Source organism: Cyclopterus lumpus, chromosome 6 (genome assembly GCF_009769545.1).
Source record: "Cyclopterus lumpus isolate fCycLum1 chromosome 6, fCycLum1.pri, whole genome shotgun sequence".
Taxonomy (NCBI): domain Eukaryota; kingdom Metazoa; phylum Chordata; class Actinopteri; order Perciformes; family Cyclopteridae; genus Cyclopterus; species Cyclopterus lumpus.
The window spans coordinates 25,123,691-25,145,183 of record NC_046971.1 but is presented as its reverse complement, the minus strand read 5'-3'; the positions used below and the strand labels follow the sequence as shown (position 1 = coordinate 25,145,183).

The window sequence follows — 21,493 nt, the reverse complement described above, 5'->3', positions numbered from 1 at the left end:
AGCTGACAAACTATTTTAACTATATAGTATAATAAAACATAAATACATTATAAATAAATAAATATTTGAAAGATATTTTTCTTTCTTTACACACAAACAGTGATACAAAACTATGTTACACCAAAAAACATTTAAAAGTACAAACAGGAATGCACACAACATAATGGTACAGATAATCTAGAATAAGAATGTAAGTAAGTAATAATAGAAAAAAAAAATAGATGAGGAATGAATAAAATAAAATAGGAATAAATACCATAGTCTTTCAAGAGTTCCCTATCTTTTTTAAGTGTTTAAAGAGTATTATATTATTATCATATTATATATTTTAAAAATCACATCAAAATCCAATGAAATTGTGGTTACCTTGTAATCTGTATGTCTTTATTAGTATGTTGTCATCCTAATTAGTAGTCGTCTGTCGGATAGCCCCTGAATGCACCGTCGGGTTTGTTTTGATCCTGAGAGGCTGTGTCCGAGCCAGCCAATGAGGTTAAGAGAAGAGCCTCGGAAGCGGCACGTGACCCCCTACCTCCCCGCCCTCTCCAGCTCCCTTGTAAAGCCGCGCGTCCCTCATACTTGATTCATTCCTTCTCCAGTAAGCGGTGACTGCTACATCCTCTCCCCGTTACTTCTCAACGACGCCAGAGCGACATTTCGCATTCTACCAACGAAAGCGAATAAAAAAAAAAAAGAAACAACACTCTGTCCTTCATACATTCACAGAGAGAAAAAGACATTTGTGGCCGAATAACCGACATAAATCTTCGACTGCGACACAAGCCAAGAGGCTACACATCCGCCTACTCGCTCAGTGGGGGGTGTTCAACTCAGAATATTTGCGTTTTATTTCTTCTTTTTAAGAAGCAAAATGAAAACCAAATTCATCAACGGGGTCTCCTCCTCACCCTCCATTTCGCTGGCCATCCTGGTGACCGAGAACGCCCTGCAGGTCCAGTCCGACGTCGAGGAGGACTGCAAGGAGCTGGACCGCCTCGACCAGCCCGACCTGGAGACCCAGCGCAAGGCGTATCTTTGGTGCAGAGAGTTCCTCCACGGTGCGTGGAAAAGCCTGGCCAAGGACGAGTTCCACATCACCATCATAAGGTAGGCCGGGCTCATTGGTTGCCGGAGGGGGAAATAGGCCCCGGCTGGTGTGAGAAGGCTGCTGCTATATTACACGTAGTCTCGTGATGGTAACCGTTAAAGGGCCAACCCGCCCTGAACAAGGATGCTGTCGGCTGTCTATGGTAGCTCTCTAGCCGGGAAGTGCATCTTTTTATTCGGACCTCCTCTTTTTTAAATGGTGTTGTGTGACATTTGGACGCCAATAATTGTGGCATAAAATTGTGGCTATTTTAGGTGTTAACACAATTGGGTTTCTTTAAAAATGGGAATATCGTTAACTTCTAAAATAAACTGCTGCTTTTAATTCTTTTGAAATGACCTAATGCGGTGTGACATCTGGCCTCCAAACCCATGACAACAATTTATGTAAGGGATTAAGGGTTTATAGGCGACAGTTGAGCGAGGTAATGTGAGACTGTAATGCACCCTATTCTATTATTCTACTGCCTGTCATCCTGAGCTGAGAGAGCACCACGCACAGAGAGGCAGCAAGAGGTTGGTTTTTTTTGGAAGCAATATCTACATGTAACGATGTCCCCCCCCCTCTGCCCCTGTCTCTTCTGTCTCCCCAGGGGTGGTCTGAGCAACAAGCTCTTCCTGTGCAGCCTCCCCGACAGCCTGGACTCTGTTGGGGACGAGCCCCGGAGCGTCCTGCTGCGCCTCTATGGGGCCATCCTGCAGGTGGGAGCCGCAGCTCTTATTGCTAGTTTAAACGCTGTTTTTTTTTTACTGCAGAAAAAGAGAACTACAAGTAAGCCAGACTCTTCACGAGGATGTCGTAGAAACTACTGTCCCCCAGCAGCTTGTAGATATTAGTCTCATTGTTACAGTTTAGCTGTTTAAAAAAGAAGACGACAAGTGCTGCTACAGACCATTTCACAGTTGTAAAAACGCGTCCCAGTTCATTTCCTGTCGCCAGTGTATGTCAATGACAGAGGCTGACAGGAAGTAAACGTGGACACAGGCAGTTTGCCGAGCACTGGGATTGTGTTGAAATGGTCCGAAGGGCGCAAACAGCAGCATTTTTTTAAACTTCCTGTAAACATGTTTGACTTTTATCAAAGAGATGACTCGTGTAACTGGGGTCAAAGGTCAATATGAGCTGATTATCACAAACAAACAACAAGATAAAACATACTACTGTGTGATGTGACCCTGTCGCCCCCAGAGCTTGTTGTATGCGTGCGTGTGTCTGCAGCTCATATGCTTATGTGTGTATGTGTGTGTGTGCGCGCGTGTTAGCCATTGTTGTACATGATGATGTACCCCCATGGCTGTACATGCATGTGTTCTTTGCCGTAGGCTTCCCAAAGGAGCGTGCCCTCCTGGGTACTCTTGTTCCCAGGTGAACCCACCAAAAAACACGGTACAGTATGAGATCCCTGAAATCTCAGCTTAATACAAAGACGTAACACACACTGACTCATGCAGCACAACACTCGGCTGGGAAGACACAATATGAAGAACCCGAGCGCCGAAAACACCTCTCCTGTCTGTCTCCTTTCTCCTCCAAAAACCCCGGCCTCGTGATTCCCAATCGTCTAAAAGTCAGCTGGATATTTTTTTTAAGGGTGACCTGGTGCCCGCGAGGAATAAAAAACAGTGTCGAGAAAAGTCAAGAGTGTGCAGTTTGGCGTGTTGTTGCTTCACAGCTTGCACAAAAGCAGATAGATAATGTATCACGTGTTAGCACAGAGAGGTAGAGGTGATGTGGTCGGACTAGCCAGAGTTCATGATCCCAGTATTGCTCAGTGTGTAACTACAAAGATAAGCCACTTAAGTCCGCGTCACCTGCAGTGATTTCATTTTGACCGCCGGGGGAGTCAAATGCTTCCCAGTGAAACGGCACATATGATGCACGCCGTTAGCTTGGTCCTGCCGCGCTAAACAAAGAAGAGGCAAGAGACACAACGACAGGGTCCTGTCCTGCTGCTCCCTCAGCCTTAAAATGTGCCCAAATGAATCCTGCATTAAGTATTAACTAAAAGCCGCGTAATAAAAGCCTATGGCAGCTTTTATTGCCGGGGACGTCTGAGCGGGAGCTAAAGTGCTGTGTTCTTCACCAAGGTAACTGCAGCCGTCTCCATTAGAACAATCTCGCCTCTCGGGAATTAGTCATGTCAAAACGGCTAATATGATTCAGGAGCTCTGCCACCGTCAGAGTGCACCGCTACTAATGATTAAACAAAGCCTACCTGCACTGGAGGCGGCGTTTCTCAGCAATGAAGATATGTGAATAGCATGTTCAATAATTGTAATTATAAACAAATAGATATATATTTTTGTACCCCTGGCTATAAAAGACCCCTTTACAGCCGACGGTGTCAAAGATTTGCTTTCGCATGCCGGCAACAGAAGTGGCTTTCTTCCCCAGCCATCCAGATGAGCTGGGGAGCTTTAAACGTTGAATACGTCACCAGCGTCAGAAGGTCTGATTGTTGTATGTTCGGTCTTCGGAATCGACTCAAGTTCTACAGAATTCAGATTATCCAGGGTCAACGAGTGGCCATGTTAGCTGGTGACTTTCAGCCGAATGCGTCCGTCGATAATAAACACAGATATTTAAAGTTGGTAAAGGACACCTTTATGTTCTGTTGCCGTGTTCAACAGCTGAACCACAACGCATTCGGGCAAGTCACCAGTTAACACGGTCACTGGTTAAACCGAAACACCAGCATCTATGGCTGCTCGCTATTAAACATGTTGATGACAACTGGACTGTTGGTTTCGCCCATTTTCAAACTGAGTAAAGTCAAACCTCTGAGTCGATGTCAATGTGTTTGACATTGTAGCTCTGAATGACTCGACTTGTAGCTCGTAATGACTCGACTTGTAGCTCGTAATGACTCGACTTGTAGATCTTAATGACTCGACTTGTAGCTCTTAATGACTCGACTTGTAGCTCGTAATGACTCGACTTGTAGATCTTAATGACTCGACTTGTAGCTCTTAATGACTCGACTTGTAGCTCTTAATGACTCGACTTGTAGCTCGTAATGACTCGACTTGTAGCTCTTAATGACTCGACTTGTAGCTCGTAATGACTCGACTTGTAGCTCGTAATGACTCGACTTGTAGCTCGTAATGACTCGACTTGTAGCTCTTAATGACTCGACTTGTAGCTCGTAATGACTCGACTTGTAGCTCGTAATGACTCGACTTGTAGATTGTAACCTAATGACTCGACTTGTAGCTCGTAATGACTCGACTTGTAGCTCGTAATGACTCGACTTGTAGATTGTAACCTAATGACTCGACTTGTAGCTCTTAATGACTCGACTTGTAGCTCGTAATGACTCGACTTGTAGATTGTAACCTAATGACTCGACTTGTAGCTCTTAATGACTCGACTTGTAGCTTGTAACCTAATGACTCGACTTGTAGCTCGTAATGTCTCTGGTGTGACATTTCATGCTAGGTTACATGTTTGTATTGGGCCACTGTTTAGGTTACATTCTCCATCTTTGCTAGTTAATGTTCTTACATAGCTTGACAAGCTATTGCACGCCGCCGTACTACCGTTGCCAAACTGCGTGCGCACACTTCCGTTCGTCTTCATTGTGTAAAAGGGTCTATCCAGTCAAATGTCCAAACCAACTGTGGCTTTAGGGCTGTAGAATATCGCTCGATCTCCTCTGAGGTAACTCCCGCTGTCTCGACACTATCTGATCCCGATCTCCGCTCTGTCGCGATGAGCAGGTAGTCAGGGTGGCACAGCGACTAGTCACGCCCAAACGACCCGCTGTGTGTTTGAACTCTTACTGTCTGCACTGCAGGCGTGGTTAGGTTTGGATGTTGACTCATGGACAGTATTCACATGTATTCACAGATAGTTCTTTCCTTTTCTTTTGTTGATAGATGTCCTGTAATAAAGGGGATTCCCGACAGTCAAACAAAGAAAATCCTTACCAAGTAAGTAACTGATGATGGGCTCCCCTGCCCGGAGTGCTGCCCTGTGTCCATCCTCTCACCAGCTCACCTGATGTGTGAACACATTCTTCTGCCTCTGTTCTTTACCTGGTTAGAACTCTGTGTCAGGATGTGTTTTTCCTCTGCTCTCACACAGTCTCCTGAACTCCTGAGGCACTAGTGGTTTCGGCTGTGTTCAGAATCCATTTAAAGCCTGTTTCCACTTACTGACGGCTGTAGGAACTGAGTTGCTACAGTTACTGATTTCATTCAGTGGAGGCAGTTCATGCTTTAGAGAAACCTGAGTCGGCTGAGACGCGACAGGCAGAAACTGTTTTTCATGCACCGGTGAATTGTTCTTCCATAACACGTCTTCTTTCAGACTGGTGGAAAGAAAACACTTACTTTACTACTCAAAATGTTACCATTATCCTCATTTGCATATTTAAACATGACATCTCAGAAAACTTATAACACAAAAAACAATTGTCTTAATGTAAGCAATTAACTGGGGATGTTTCATGGCCTGATTTATACAACATGTTATTAGCATGGAAAGACAAAGAGAACATGTTCTTTTGACTTTTTTTATGGTTGAATTTATGGATTGACACAAAGATATTTAAAATGTACACTGTAGACAGCTTTGACTTTATAATGTGGACAAAATGAAACAAGAATGTTTTAACCTTATCAAATGTTAAAACATTTGCCCTGGAAATGAATGCAAAGAATGTCTTGTCTGCTTTTTAAAATATTTTCAGAAAATCTGTAATCCAAAAAATAATTGTCTTAATTGAAAAATGAGCAGAGAAGGTTTTTAAAAGAAATCTGCAGCAGCATTAATGCGTTCAGAGAGGCTGGCAGCCTGAAGCGCTTGCAAAGCCTCGCTCCCCAGTGACCTAGAAATTTTTTGGCCATGCGCCACATCACGACGAACCCTGACCCTCACTTTACATGGCTGAGTCACAGCTCCCTGTCATGTGATGGAGGTGAGGTCATCAGCCAGTTAGCTATTGTTGCCACTCTGGCTTCCTTCCCTTCAAAGTCCAGCAGCAAGCATCGAGGCTAAAGCAAGGCAGCCCAGTGTCTTAGGATAACCTTCTCTAACAATGCAGTCTACTCAAAGTAAATCCTATTTAGGATTATATAGAACGTTACTGTTAATCCCTGCGGGGGTACTTCACACATCACAGAAGCGCGGTGCATCTCAGATATACTTTAGATCTAAATTCTTAAGAAGTAAGCTTACGTAAGAGACAGGCCTGTATTTCTAATACCCATTGTTAACACTTGATACATTCTGGATATTGCACATTTCCACAGTATTATTTCCATAAAGATTTCAGCACACATTGCCAAGTTGGTGGTCGGTGGTTGTAACGTGACCAGATGTGTTTATTCAAGTCCTTATCGCTGTTCTTTGACACAAGTCCACTTGCAGACTGATAAACGCATTGCACCGGTTCATCTCAGTTCAGATGGATGCGGGCGGTCTGGAGTCAATGATCTACCCCTCCCCCCCCCCGTGCAGGTTTGTTGACACACAACAGAGCAGATAAGCATGTTGACAGGGCGCAGTGCACCTGCTGCGTCGCATCGTATCGCCGAGCAGCAGCGCTGATGTTACATTCAGAGGCAATCAAATATCCAGAGGGCACGCCTTCAGCCGTCAGACCAGGGGCCTCCTGTTCATTCAAGAAGTGTATCCAGATATGGGAGGAAGTTTCTGTTTCCTGTTAGGCATTTAAAATAGGTCAGAGGAAATGAATCACAAGTTGATGGAGGGCCGGACAGTCAATATGGTTACCACTAGTAAACTACACGTGATGATTAAAAGATTGTTAGTTAGTAGCATTGACTGTAGTGGACGTAATGTCACCCGTTGGTTTGGGCACTACAGCATGCTTTGAGTTTGGCCTGTTTTGTCCGTCGCCATCTTGGATTTCATCCGTCGCCATTTTGTTTTTTGCACCCAATGAACATAAGTGACCATATTTGGACTGTCTCTACAGTGTATACGTCTATGCTAGAGACCTGTCAATCACCTTGTAGCCCCGCCCTAAAGAATACCCAGCTTTATGGTCTGTTTGACTCTAAATGGACCATCTTTTGTTTGGAGCATGTGGCCAGGCATTACACATTGCACCTTTTTATAATCACAGATATTTCATGTTGTAGAGAAATACTTAAAGCAAAGTTTTCAAGGTCTTTAATGATTCCAATATCATTCCAGTTTAATTGTGTTACTATTGGTATTGCCCATTTGTCTTTTATCTCTGAGGCTACATTTCACATCCGTGCATTGCAAAAGAACCCAGTCAACATTGTTATTTCTTATGTCTATTATAGTTCCCCATCAAAGGGATTATACAGATCGGTGATCAGCATTACGCGACACTTGGGAGTATTCTCCAAACAAATGTCCTGTAAATGAATTTGAGTTAGTTTGTTTTATTTATCTCTCTTTATTTAATCAGGCAGTCTCATTGAGATTAAGATCTTTTTCCAAGAGAGACTTACGAACAAGAAACATTCCCATGAAGACGATCGGCAAAACGGAACCAATACGACACCGATGCAGTTTAGTGTATTTAAAAGGTTCATAGTACCTGAAACCAGTTCTACCAACGATAGTAAATACATGAAGGGTATCTAAGGTTAAGTAGTTACTGGACCGTGTGCTCTGGTTACTACACTAGAAGTAGAACACCGTGAGGTGGCTGTTTGGAGGTCCGCCCCGCCCCGCGATACAGACCACAACGAGGAGTGCCAAATCCAACATTTGTGATAAACCAAAGTGCAGCTGATGTGTTGATGGGCAGCAGGACGATAAGAATATGTCCTCAGTGAACAGACATGAAGATTGACGTGACGTTTATTAGTTACCTCATTCTTCTTCGCCTGAACTAAGTTGCAAAACATACGCTGGTTGCTGCTTGAGCGGGGCAATATTACATTATTTCTGACTAAATACCTTGATATTGATATTGCAACGTTATTGTAGGGCTGACTAATGGCACTTACACAATGAGATTTTTGATAATCGGCAGTAATGTGGACATATTGACTAAGTTGATAAAGGCTAATAATGGAACAACAGCGTGGTAAGTTCAGAAAATTACCTCACTTGACTTATCATATCATGATATCAATACAATATCACTATATTGCTCAGCTCTAGTTGCAGCGTCTCCTATAGTCAGAAATCAGTATTGATCGTCTCCGTAGTTGGTGCAGTAGAGTTTTGTTTTGATGAATATGACATCTAGGAGGCCACAACGCGGGCAGCATTGTTTCCCTTGAGTGGGCTTCCTGCTGGACGCTCGGCGTGAAACACATTCCCTGGCTGGTAGCCAAGGTGCTCAGATCCAAACCTCTTTATCTGAAGGTCATTCACTGAAGAGGGTTACGATATGCAATACGTTACACTGATACACAAATCTCTATCAACAGATGTTGGCAGTGTTGGCGTTCTGGTTTGAGTGGTCCGAGTAGTGTCACGTTGGAGAAGGCTTTGGTGGAATGCAGGTTAAAAAGTCTGTAGGGCGCAAAAAAGAGGCGGAACCATTGGCCGAAATGCAATCTGAGAACCTATCGGCTGATGACGATGATTTCATGTGTGTTCCTCCTTGAGTTAAAGTGAGGAACCTTTTCTGGAGGAACTTGAGTTGCTTTTCCTAGTATTTCTGTTTGAATTGAACTAACAATCCACCATTTGCTTTGGTTTAACTGTGAATCCTCTGGCCCCAAGACAAGCTATTAAGATACAGCTCCGCCAACCAGTTTGAGTTTCCCACAGTCTAAATCTATCCTCTGCTAATGACCTGCTGCCTATTTGGAGAGAAGCCTGGGCTTTCTGTCTTCTCCACACAATGGAGTGAATCAGAAGCAGTCAGTGAGAAGCCAGCACGCACACACTTTTATTGTTTCGGGCTCCGGGGCTCGTGTTTGTGTTGGTATGAGAGAAGGTTTTCCACAGCCAACCTCGAGCCCCCCTGTTGGGCTCCACGATGCGTGTGTTGTGTGACCTTTGTGTGTCTCTGAGATTAAGGGAGAAAGACAAGTTTTTCCTCTCTGCTTCAGGAGCTTCTACCGTGACTGGTTGCTCTGAGTGGGCCAACTCCTCCCGGGAGTTTGAGTCCACCTCTTGTGTTCTCCTACGAACCCTGACCACAGCTTTTCTCCTCTTTCCAACTCACCCATCCTTCTCCGTTTCCTTCAGTTCTGGATGGTTATAGTTTAAACAGCCGAATGCAAAAATACTAGCTACTAATACAAAGGCCTAGTTATCATTGTGCTGTGCAGAAGGAAATTAAATTGGTTAAAAATGTTTCAATTTCGTTACTCCCTAAGATTTTCATCTTGCGAAGTATCTTGTGACGGTTGCTCTTATCTTTTAAAGTCCCGTGATGTTTTCTAGGGCTGGAGTTTCACCGATTTTCTGATTCAAATCGATCTTCATTGGAAGGATCCGATATTGATTCGTGAAATCTAAATATTGTTCTTTTAATACATACCTTTTCCCGTGAATGAGTGAAGCTTTAACCCGGTTAGTCTCACACAGCCAGCCTTAGTTTTCTTTGAGCAAAATTGATCGGATAACGTGAGACTACCGACCTCAAAAACGTGTGGGGAGATGCTCCCCTGAAGGCACCGCCAAGTCTGAACGCAGATGTCTGGTTGCATTTTGGATTTAAAAGCTATTAAGAGATGGGCAGCATTAAAATCAGCATGTAAGATGTGTGACATCTGCTGGTGATACCATAAATCTCCAAACATTAACATTAAAGTTTGTATGATGAACTTTTAACTGGTTATGAAATTAATAATGATGACCTCCATCAGTAAACGAGACCATCAGAGAGAAGTTTGTTTCTATATCGTTATTCTTAATGCTCATCAACGCTGACACTGTCAGATTCTCTGCAAACTCAATGAAATGGTAATGTGTGCCAGAGACCCGTCTAAACGTTAACATGAACCAAGCTCTGGTACAGATCGGCTGCCTGAATGGGCCTGACGAGACACTGGGTCCTCATTCTGTTCTTTTTGCACTTAACTTTGCTTTGTACATGCTTTTAAATGTTTACGCTGCTAAGTTTCTCTACTGTTGTGTGTTGTCAGGGTGCAGAGGCCTTGGTGTTGGAGAGTGTGATGTTTGCCATTTTGGCGGAGAGGGAGCTGGGACCTAAACTCTACGGTATTTTCCCTCAGGGCCGACTGGAGCAGTATGTCCCAGTAAGTCACCACCTTGTTGTTCATACGCACGTCTCTTTGTATATGTTTACTTGTAAATGTTGTGGGATCATTTTACAAAATCATAGGAAGAACCGAGATGGGTGGTGAGGACGTAATTCTTGAGTTTTCTTTATATTGTGTTATTGTTCTGTACGTTAAGGACTAGAAGCGACCCTCAAAACCAACACAAAAATGCACTACATGAAATCTGGCATTAAATGTCCGATCACATTTGTAATCTTCCTTCCAGGTTTCTTGAATCAGATAGTTCCTGGTTTAATTCAAAATGTAGCCAATTAAAGACTATTTTACTGGGCAACGTTCTCGGATGACTGCCCGTGTTTAGTTCGTCAAGATTCTTCTTAAAAGAATGATTCTTTTGTTAAATTTGAAAAAGAAGGGTTATAGAAAGGTATGAAAAAAAAGTGTTGGTATCAAAACTCGTATCCCTTTGTATTCTATTACTTTATAAGTAATATATTTAATACCCAGTCCTAGCTACTTTGCTCTTGTCTATATGATCTGAATGCAAGTTGAGAGGACTGGTGACATGTTCCCCGTTAATATAACAAGTAGAGTTGTTCATACCGATACTGGTATCAGAAATGCCTCTGATGGAGCCTAAAATACTGGACCGGGTATCAGCGAGTACACGAGTGAGTCAATCAATGTAAAAATTGGAGTTAAATTATAATGTTATCACGTGTTCAAACTTGTAGAATTTAGGTTGAAGGAAGACACTTTAATATATGACCCGTTTTAATTTGAGTTTTTTTCAACACACCGTTATCGGATCGGTACCCGGTCGTTAGCAAGTTCAGGAATTGGAACGGTATAAAATGGTATCAGAACATCTCCGATGAAACGGAGGGTTCTTTTTAGGGCTGGGGCAAGACGACGAGTATTACTCCAGTGATGAAATAAAGTACTTTAGTAACAATACGCATTCTGCAGTTCATCAAGATGATTTAATAAAATATTGAATTATTAATCAAACACATTTTAATTAAATTTTTATATAAATGAGGAATACAAATAAATAAATGTACACTTTTAGTGAACCCCGTGGGTAAATTCTTCTCTGCATTGACCCATCTTAGTTATTAAGGAGCAGAGGGCTGCAGTGAAGCACCCGGAGCAACTGGGGGTTCAGTGTCTTGCTCAAGGACACTTCAACATGAACTATGGGGAGAGTGGGGATCGAACCGTCTACCTCGTGGTTACCAGACGACCTCTCTCCCCATTAGATACAGACGACCCCCCCCCCCAAAAAAAACTATTTAGAATAATTTAGTGAGATTTAAAAAAAGACTTGTTCCACGATGGTTAGGTGCAGCCATAGTTCATCTGCAGTTATCTGTAGTGTTAGGCATCATCAGGCTCGTGGAATGAATGATGCAACTGTTCTGTTCAATGATGCATTGGCGATCCATGTTCAGAGAGAATTAATAAACCATAAAACACCTGCTCTTCAGCAGTCTAACAGTACTGTGTTACACAATGTAATTCTAGAAAACCATTTTGACCTCAGTTGACATCATTCAACTGTGAAAGACCAGCGGCAAGTTACTTCAATAGATTCATGTAATCTGGTTTGAAGAAGGATGTCTGCAAGAAAGTGATAGCGCTTCATACAATTATACAAAAGCAGTTTCAGAAAAACAAAACTTGAAAGGTGTATACTCAGTAAGTAGAGTGCAGATCACCGCCAGGTGCTGTCATGTTGGATTGAATACAACCCACTTTTGTCTAACTCGAGGAGTGAGCAGGCAGTCAATGGCAGTATAAAACGGGCAATAAAAGGTGTTGTGAGAAAGTGCGGGTCATCGCAACCACAAGAGATTCTTGAGCATGCAGCCATAACAGGCCACTCAAAATATTATGCCGTTTTCTGCAGCAGAATGCGAGATTAGTCATAGACAGACACATAGGCACACATGCTTGCACACATGCGCGCGCACACACACACACACATCACACACACACACACACACATGATCCTTCTGGCACAAATAAAAACGTATCAGCTTATGTCCAGACAGCTTTGTGAGACGTTGAACCTAAACACTAATATATCATGTAGGATTTCAGTAGACTGCACATAGCCTCCTCATATGTAAAGCAGTCACCATGCTTACTGTATGAATAAGCCATTTATGTTCTACTGTTGACAGAGTCGTAAACTGGACACCTGGGAGTTGAGAGACCCTAGCATCTCAGCGGAGGTAGCCGAGAAGATGGCCCAGTTTCATGCGATGAGGATGCCCTTCAACAAGGAACCCAAGTGGCTGTTTGGAACTATGGACAAGTAAGTCATTGCAGTCTTGTCGAGCCCTGAGCTATCCCGACTCCACTTGTCCTGTCCTGCCCCATCTTGTGTCCGGTCTCGTCTCTATTTGGTGAAACACCATTCTCCAGGTCAATCCACGAAGAAGTTTCATGTGAGAGACGGAGCAGATTTCGGGGCTGTTATGTGAGCTCAGTTCTTTATTTGTAGGAAGAATAATGTTTTTTCCTGCCCCAAACGGCTGTTGTACCGACTACCAGTTGGCGGTAGTAAGCTAGCGACGTAAGCTAGCGACGTAAGCTAGCGACGTAAGCTACAACCGCGTGCTCAGCATCTGTGCCGAGTTACCGTTGCTGTTAATGTTTAGCCTCTGACTGATTCCGAACTCACGAGGAACAGCAGGTCGTTATGCCGGTTTTCTCCTGTTTCGGTCCCTTTCTTTTTCTTTCTGCTCTATATGTTTATGAAAATGAGTCGTACCGTCTTAGGAGAAGTATTGGTAATCATATGCGCACACTATTTGTTGATGTGATAATAGCGGTAATGATGATTCAGCTGAAGCGACTGCTTCCTATTGGTAAAATATGAGTATTTAACTTTTTTTGTTGCTTTTACAATCAGTAGTCAATACATTAGTAGAATAAGTAATCGGTTGTATTTGTAGAAGAGATTACCATTACCTCTGATTCTCATTCATTGATTGTGGCCTCATGCTTATCAGTTATTCACGTTGATTTTAAAATGTTTCTAGAGAGCACTCTGACTTTCACATGATCATCATTTCACTTGTTTTTATCAGATAAGGCACCGATGTGTTTGGGGGAAAGCGTTAATGTGTGTGTGTGTGTGTGTAACGCCCTCAACAGGTACCTGAACCAAGTCATGAGGCTGAACTTCATCCGAGAGTCCCACCTGCGCCGCTTCAACCGCCTGCTGGGCTACAACCTGCCAAAGGAGATGGATATGCTCAAGTATGCTCACGCACATGAACACAACGCCGTGTGTCCAACACCTAGAGAACATTACATGGACTTGCATTCATTTCTTGGAGACTGCCCTGGACCCAAACCATAAACCCTGCCGATTGATCCGTCCCCTTTTTGTGTATGTTCAGGTCTCTGCTGGAGTCCACGCACTCTCCTGTCGTGTTCTGCCACAACGACTGTCAAGAAGGTAGAACATATGGACGCCGACGGCCCACATCTGCTGTACGTTAGCTTTTCTCTCTCGTAAAAAAACTAACTTTGTGCATGCGGCACTTTCAGGAAACATCCTGTTGCTGAAGGGCCACCAGAGCTTAGACAAACAGCAGCTGATGCTCATTGACTTTGAGTACAGCAGCTACAACTACAGGTAAGTCAGCATTACTGTAACACGGATGATCCTACGCACACGTTTTGTCTGTATACCCACAGCCTGATATATCTTCTTTCTCTGTGCCTTAGAGCTCAAACTATTAAAACACATCAATGAGCCACATTGGGTGACATGTTCCTCCAGTACAGGAACATGGGCACCGTAGTTCATTTGAATCCCAAATAGTGTTCTCCTGCTTGTAATTCTTATTAGTGCTCACAAGTATTAAATGTGCATTAATCCGCAGCCTAAAGAAGTCCCCAACAAATGCACTATGCACTCCTGTTTAAGTAGTGTTTACTAAAAACGACAGTGTCAAGCTGTTGTAGTAAATTACATAGCATAAAAGAAGAAGTAACCCTAATACTGAGCCAGAAAAGAAGCTACATGTGATGAGAAATGAGAGGGAAAGGAGTGCAGCCATCTATATGTCTTTTGAGCAGTCATCACGGCCACTTCCCTCTGTTGAATTATTCACTGCAGACCAATAGGGACGCACGGGGTGGAGGCAGCAGAAAGAAAACATATCCAGGCCTGTCGCTGTCGAAGATGAAGGTGCAGGGGATTTCCTCTCCGGTCGTGCACAAAGATCTAGGAACAGAGTCACATCTAGCAATCACTAGATTAGAACGGAATAGAACAATGGGATCAGAGGCCCACACGTGAGGGGGCGCTTAATTTCATCAACCTTGGAGGGACTTGTGTGTGAGTTCCTGAGTCGTTTGTTTTTGGGCAACACACTGGCCTTGGATCAGTTGATCCCAGACGAACGTCTCTCTCCCTTCAGCGTGGCCTCTTTAATTATCCTCATATGTGAGCACACATACCAAGCATGTAAGCACGTGTGCCATCATGTATGTGCAGGAAGAACACGCGCACTGTGTTTTACATTTTCTTTCTCATTGGCTAATATTAGCTGGATGTGGAAACAGAAAGGGGATGAGTCGGGTTCAGATTCTCCCTCGGAGCCGTGGGAGGATTTGTGATTCTCTGCTCTTGATAACTGTGTGGGAACCATCCTGCTCAAATCCCACACCGTTACTGTAATTCCTCAAATCGTTGCTCATAGTGAAAGAGGTGCAGCGACATTAAGTTATTTCTTAATGATGACAATTCCTGTGTTGTTTTTTTTTATAAACCAGGCGCTTTTTACTTCTCCTCCATTATTGCAAATTAGATGGCAAGTGACTCGATGGTCAAATACCTGCACAGTGCACATTAGCTGTGTTTAACCCATAAATCAAAGGGCTTCAGTGCAGTTGACTGGACATCACAAAGGGGAAAAAAAAACAACATTTAACTCAAACTACAAGCCACAAACCCAGATATCAGGCAGACCGTTTGTATGAACGTAAAGGCATCACCAGTCTCTCTGACTTTGCAGGGGATTCGATATTGGCAACCATTTCTGTGAATGGATGTACGACTACAGCTGTGAGGAGTTTCCCTTCTTCAAAGTGAACGCTCAGGCCTACCCTTCCAAGGCCCAGCAGGTGTGTATGATACGCCGACCCGCCTGATTCTTGATGTGCTTGGTGTGTGCCGTCGCTCACTTGTCGTGTCTCCCCACAGTTGCACTTCATTGAAAGCTACCTGCGCGATGCCGATCGAGGCTTTGACAACCTCAGCGAAGAGGACCAGATGAAGCTGAAGGAGGAGCTGCACGTGGAGGTCAACAGGTGAGCTCAGATGTGGGACACGGCGTGTGAACGGCACAGTACGAGTCAGTGGAAAGGGGGAAACACGGTGACCGTGTGGTTTATTTTGGCTGCAGGTTCTCCCTGGCGTCCCACTTTTTTTGGGGCTTGTGGTCCATAATCCAGGCCCGTCTCTCCACTATCAAGTTTGGATACCTGGTAAGTAAAAGTTTGATCACTTTTTTTATTTGTTATATAGCTTTAAGGGTGCAATGTGCAAGATGTGGCCTGCATTTGAGGTTTAACATTCTCAGGTGCAGCCCCAGATTTCTTTGGAGCCGGTGACATTTAAAAGTCAATGTATGAAGGAGGAAACGCTGCACTGTGGCTGTTGAAGACATGAGCAGTATTGCCCTGGAGGTCGATGCAGTGTCAATATTTACTGTGTCAATATCACTCATTCACATACACAATATGCTGTGAAAGTTATAACTGCAGTTCAGCTTTAAATACTTGAAAATAAAGATGTTTTAATATATAAGATCAAGGCTTTAATTATGAGGGGAGCTGGACCATAAGTCAGAATGGACCGCAGATTGTTTTGCATACAGTGAACTCTTAAAAATATATAAAAATATTTATGTATACTTTTATGTCAACAAATGAACAACACATCGAGAATATTTATGTTCGATGAAAAGATTTTTGATGACTCGTGAACATCAAACAGAGTAGATTTTGAAGTGGAAGTAAAGAGATTAAACTACAGCCAGGCCATATTCATCACTACTTTCCAGTTATCTTTTGCTGTTGCTCTGACATCACAACTCAAAACTCCCTGCACTGACGTCTCACATTAAAAGTGCTCCGATTGCTCAAAGTCCATATTCCATTCATTTGTGGGTCGGCTTTTATTGTGAAACATCTGCAGGTGTTTCATTGATGGAAGCAGTAACTGTGTCAAAGTAGTAGGAATTAATTAGTGAAAAGAAACATGGAGCAGCAGAGTGATGAGTATGATGAAGATGTGTGGAAGTCATTCCAGTTTGAGGATTTGTACATTCTGTTGACATTGGTGCTTATGTCAATATGTATATTAATTCATATTCATATGCATGTGTCCTCTACTGTGTTGTAGGAGTATGCCCAGGCCAGGTTTGATGCCTACTTCCAGCAGAAGAAGATGTGGGCGGTCTAATGGAGCCCCATGAGGGGACTTGCAGGTTAACGAAGACTCCACGCACCACGCTTTACTTACGCTCCCTGCCTTGAGGGGATTCGCTGGCTACTGTTGGTGTTGTGTTGACCAAATGCCAGAACTTGATCACGTGGCTAGGCGCTTAAGGTACGCCCCACCCCCCTAAAATCCATTGCAGCTCAAAGTTTACACTGTGTGACTCCCAGAGAGACCCTCCCCCTGACAAAACAAAACCCAAATACAAAAAACACTGACTTGTACTAACCTTCATCAGTGGCCAGAGCTGCTCTCTGCTTCTGCCTTGTTGGAACCATACCACTAACACCAGGGTTACATTTGGAGCAGGGGGGGGGGGGGGGGGGGGGGGGGGGTTACAGCTAGGTTGGAAATGTTGACATTGCATCAATGTGTGTGTATTGGTCATTCCCTTATGGAAATGTTCTGTTGGAAATTACCAAAATGTGAACTTCTCTTGGTAGATTGCTGCTCACAGAAGCAGCCAGTTGCTAACTATGTATATTATATATAGACCTCAATATGCCAGTAACCTGGCCATGTCTGTTACTGACGTGATTGCTGGCAGATACATAACTTGATCGACTGGTCGGAGTGATGTCTACACTTGTAGATATTACACACTTGCTGCTTGTTCGATTTTCTTTTTTCTATTCTTATCATTTGTATTTTAAATTTTTTTCTGGCCAGGGCAATTACAGTTGTGGTATTTTCAAGTATGTGAATAGTTGAGGCTCCTTTTTCTGGGTGGCTGGTTAAACACTGCCAAAACTAAATCAAAGGCGTCAAACATTGGGTATCGCCATTGCAATTATGTCTGGTTCTTGGTGGCTTCCCAACTAATAGTGCGTTTATGCTGACCAGATGTCACTTTTTCTCTACCTGTTCACCTTTGGTAGGTTTATTTGTATTAATAAAAATAACTGGGACAAGTACATCCACACCTGTGTAGTTTGCACATTGGGTATTAACATATGCACTGTCTGATTTAGCCAAAAAGACATTCCAGTTATGCTTTATAAGTCTGGGGAAGTGTTGCTAAACAGGTAACTGACTCTATTTCTGCTTTTTTACTTTTATATTCTTTATATTATAACGTCTCAAAGTGCACAACAGCCTTATTGTGGTAATGTTTTCTTTGGCTGGGTGTTTGATCTGGCATATTGGCATAGACGGTCCCATCACACTGCACAGCTGAATTGGGCTTGTTGTAGCAGGATAGCTGTACAGTCGTTCTGTTCAAGGGGCATTCAGCCAATTTGGCTTTTGCTGTATCTGCTATTGAGGGCTGAGTCCAAGCCATACCACCGGGTCAATGCACACACTGGCTCATAATATGGTCATTCTCTGCTGTAGCATGGTAACAATCTTACTTATTGCACCTGTAACAAAGGAAGTGCCTCATCGGCTCTTTGAGTCTTTCTCCTATGCAGATTAGAGTTCAAGATTGTTTCAGATGAGAGAGAACTGTGACTGATGCGGTCTCTCACCCAAACACCCCGAGGCGAGTCCAATTCTACCCCGACAGCGACCTCTGTTTCTGCCGGCTTACGCCAAATGTCTACGTCACTCCTCCACAGTCCAAGCATAGTCACTTCTGTTCATTGGTTGCGGGAAAAAACAACATGGCGACGGAGAAATCCCCGAACTCGAAGCTTCATAACGACAGTCCACAAACCAACGTGTAACGTTACGATGACGACGTCCACTTCTAGTACATTCTATGATTCTACCTCACCCCGACAAGTCATTACAGGGTGCGTTCGTAAACAGTCAGTCCGAGCGCAAACTTACCCATTTGTTAATGCATGTAGAAATAAAACAATATTTCTTCAGACAATAGCGCTATTTTGGTGTTTGATTGGATTTATGAACGCACCCATACGTGCACCATGTATTACCCACAGATGGACAGATTCATCTGCTGCGAAGACAGCCTTCACTTTGCCATTAAATGACACCTTAACATCTTTAATTTGAGTTTATCGTCTTTGCTGGGCACGTCTCTCATGTTAGTGAAACATTAAAGCGATTAAATCAGCGACCGCAAGCTAGCTCACCACAACAATAGCAGTGACTATTAGACTTCATTAGAAATGCTAATAGTAGCAGCAAACTTTTCCATGCTAGAATTCTATTTTTCAGCATTTCACATTAGAGTGAAGAATACCAGACTCAAATGTATCTTTCGCTAAGGCTAACCCTTCAGTTGCTGTTGCTAGCCATTGTGCTTTTGGTTTGTGATGATGGGAGTGACATCTACAAGATGTTACCAGCTGTGGCTAGCCAGCTAATGAAGCGCAAGTTTCATGTATTTGCTGTCCCCCGGCTGACTTTTAATTGTTTCCAGATAAGTGTTTTTAATACAAGAACCTCTGAAGAAAAAGGGCTCTTAAATATGCACTTTACCGCTTCAAACATGATATTGCTAAAATACTGAGACCTAAAGCTAACGTTAAATGTCAAGACATGGATCAAAAAAAAGGAAAGGAGCAGCATTAATCTTGTGTTGCAGTGTAGAGCCAGTAAGTATTGTAAGTATGATAAAGAATAATATATGACCAGAATGTTTTTTTTGGTCTGAAGGCCTTTAAACTCAGGGCGCGACGAATAAACAACACAACAAAGCAAAAATACTCGGCTGCAAATATTTCATCTAAATTATTCCTAGCAACAGCAAAAACAGAAAGAATTGCGTCACTTTTTTGTCACATAACATTTGTGTTCGGTGTGCACTCGTGGCAAAACCAGGACAGAGTGGCTAACGTTAGCCTAAACTCTGATAGCATCCAAAACCAGCTTCCACAGTTGGGGAAATACAACACAGTCAGTTGTATTTCTGCTTTTTAACAGACTCAAATAACTCATTCTCCAAACTCTTTAAATGCAGAGTGTCGCTCTTACTCCGACCCCAATGCACAGCATGTGGAGAAATCCAGAGCGGCACGGGCCTGTTATACCTAGTTACAGTTGCTAAACCATGATTGGACAATCACTGTTTGGGGTAGGGATTCAGCAAAGGTCAATCGCAAAGCAAAAGGTTTGCTTTAGGTAGTTTGAAGTAATACTGCATGGAAATCCTAAAGTAGATGCTTGTTTTCCACAAAATGTCTGCTTGACCAATGAAAGCTGTGCGACCGGCACAAAGGCTGTCGTGTCCGTTGCTGTTCAAATAAAGGATGTAGCATTGTGTTTACACCAGGTCATATTTCCCGTCTTACCTGTGAGCACTGGGACTTAGTGTGGAAGCCACCAAATAACTCTTGTGAAGAAGCAGGCTTTAGGCATTACCTCATACTTGTGAAAATGTCTCTGAAACTAAAGTAAACCCTACACTAGTCACCTGGTACTGGAACCATCCAGAGGTGTTAGAATGTCGCCTGAGGCACTTTTGATCTGAGGACCGGAAAACTAAATATGTACAATATATTTACTTTGTGTGTGAAACATTTGGGGGTTGTTGAACTGTGCCTGTTGTTGTTAGTTTTATTTTACATGCAACTGTATTTTTATTTAATATTTCATTGTGATATTTTCTTTTGGAATATGTTTACTCTATAGTTTTACAGCAGAATATCTTGTGGATTATACTGGAGGACTATTAAAGAAGTGTTACTGCTGAATTTAGCTATGTCTTCATTTTAGAACCTATTCTTTCTTTTTTCTTTTTTAAACCATTCAGTGGCTCTATTTTGTACCAAACCTTGTATCATTTAGTCATTCATGAATGAATTTGTATTTGTCCTGACCTTCCCCACATGCTATTTCTCTCTCAATATTTTTTTTTGTCCCTTTCCATGATTTTGTTATTTGTTAGAGAAAAGAAATGACACCATGATCGTTAACTATAGTACATTCCATACTTGTTACTTAACTTTCAGTATCGTGTACACTCGACCAAAAGAACTACACATTTTGATCCGATTGGTTCCAATAAAATTGATCAGTCCCAAATGTGATATCAGTCCCCAGCAACAAACACCCTCGCTTCGGTTTATACCTGTAATTAAATGTATGTAATATTCGATAAAGATTATTCAAATATAAAGAATCACAAACTTGTACCTTTTCATTCTTCATGAATGTACATTGTGTTAATGTAATATACTTTTGTTTTGTTAAAAAAAAAAGCATTCTTTTCTGTGAAAGCACCCACAACTACATGTGACTAATTAATAACCTTTGCTATTTATGCAGCTATACTGAATGCATATGTACTATAATAAAAAATGTGTTTGGGTGAACTGCTGCCGCATAGAAAAAACCTTGGCTGTAAATGTACATTTATGCTTTGCACATACAAAAAATAAAGAGAAAACAAGTGACGTACCAGTGTTTAATTTGTTACTCTTTTGGACATGTACCATAATACATTTGACACTTTACAGGTCCAACAAACTATTGTGACGGAGGGAACTGCTTTTTGGGTGGAATGAGTACAGCTTTTCATTATTGGAACCATACTGGTTAAATATTTAGTATCACTTAACGCTTTAGCGTGTTGGTTACTATTGAACATCTAAGTCTTTATCCGCTATAAGAATTGTTGCTCTGTTGGTTCAGTGCTTTGGACTGAATAGCATAGCAACGTTAGCATGCTTTGATCAAGCTTGGCTGACATTTATTGTCTCTGGGAATGACATTTTGATTTAGTTCTCCAAAACTAACGATCCTCCCACAGCAGTACTTCAAGCTAAATGATAATATCTGCAGCTATTGGCT

At 42.6% G+C, this 21,493-nt stretch overlaps 1 protein-coding gene across 2 annotated transcripts; it reads left to right on the top strand.

Annotated features, from left to right (window-relative positions):
* Positions 1 to 581: 581 nt before the first annotated feature.
* chka (choline kinase alpha) lies at positions 582 to 20,394 on the top strand. Of its 2 annotated transcripts, XM_034534060.1 has the most exons (12): positions 582 to 1,107; positions 1,701 to 1,809; positions 4,987 to 5,040; positions 10,165 to 10,278; positions 12,453 to 12,586; positions 13,432 to 13,536; positions 13,680 to 13,738; positions 13,831 to 13,918; positions 15,306 to 15,414; positions 15,494 to 15,600; positions 15,696 to 15,777; positions 16,697 to 20,394. In XM_034534060.1, the coding sequence occupies exons 1-12, from the start codon at positions 872 to 874 to the stop codon at positions 16,754 to 16,756; spliced, it is 1,257 nt and encodes a 418-aa protein (XP_034389951.1). In that variant the 5' UTR covers positions 582 to 871; the 3' UTR covers positions 16,757 to 20,394. The 2 variants fall into 2 exon arrangements, with proteins under 2 accessions (XP_034389951.1, XP_034389952.1); XM_034534061.1 differs by lacking the exon at positions 582 to 1,107 and having other exon boundaries at positions 1,705 to 2,494.
* Positions 20,395 to 21,493: the final 1,099 nt, after the last annotated feature.

Excerpts from the sequence above, each read along its gene's own strand:
- chka (XM_034534060.1), top strand. The coding sequence starts at position 872 with ATGAAAACCAAATTCATCAACGGGGTCTCCTCCTCACCCTCCATTTCG. Across the intron at positions 1,810-4,986 it reads TCTATGGGGCCATCCTGCAG|ATGTCCTGTAATAAAGGGGA; the intron begins GTGGGAGCCGCA and ends TTTTGTTGATAG. Across the intron at positions 15,415-15,493 it reads ACCCTTCCAAGGCCCAGCAG|TTGCACTTCATTGAAAGCTA; the intron begins GTGTGTATGATA and ends GTCTCCCCACAG.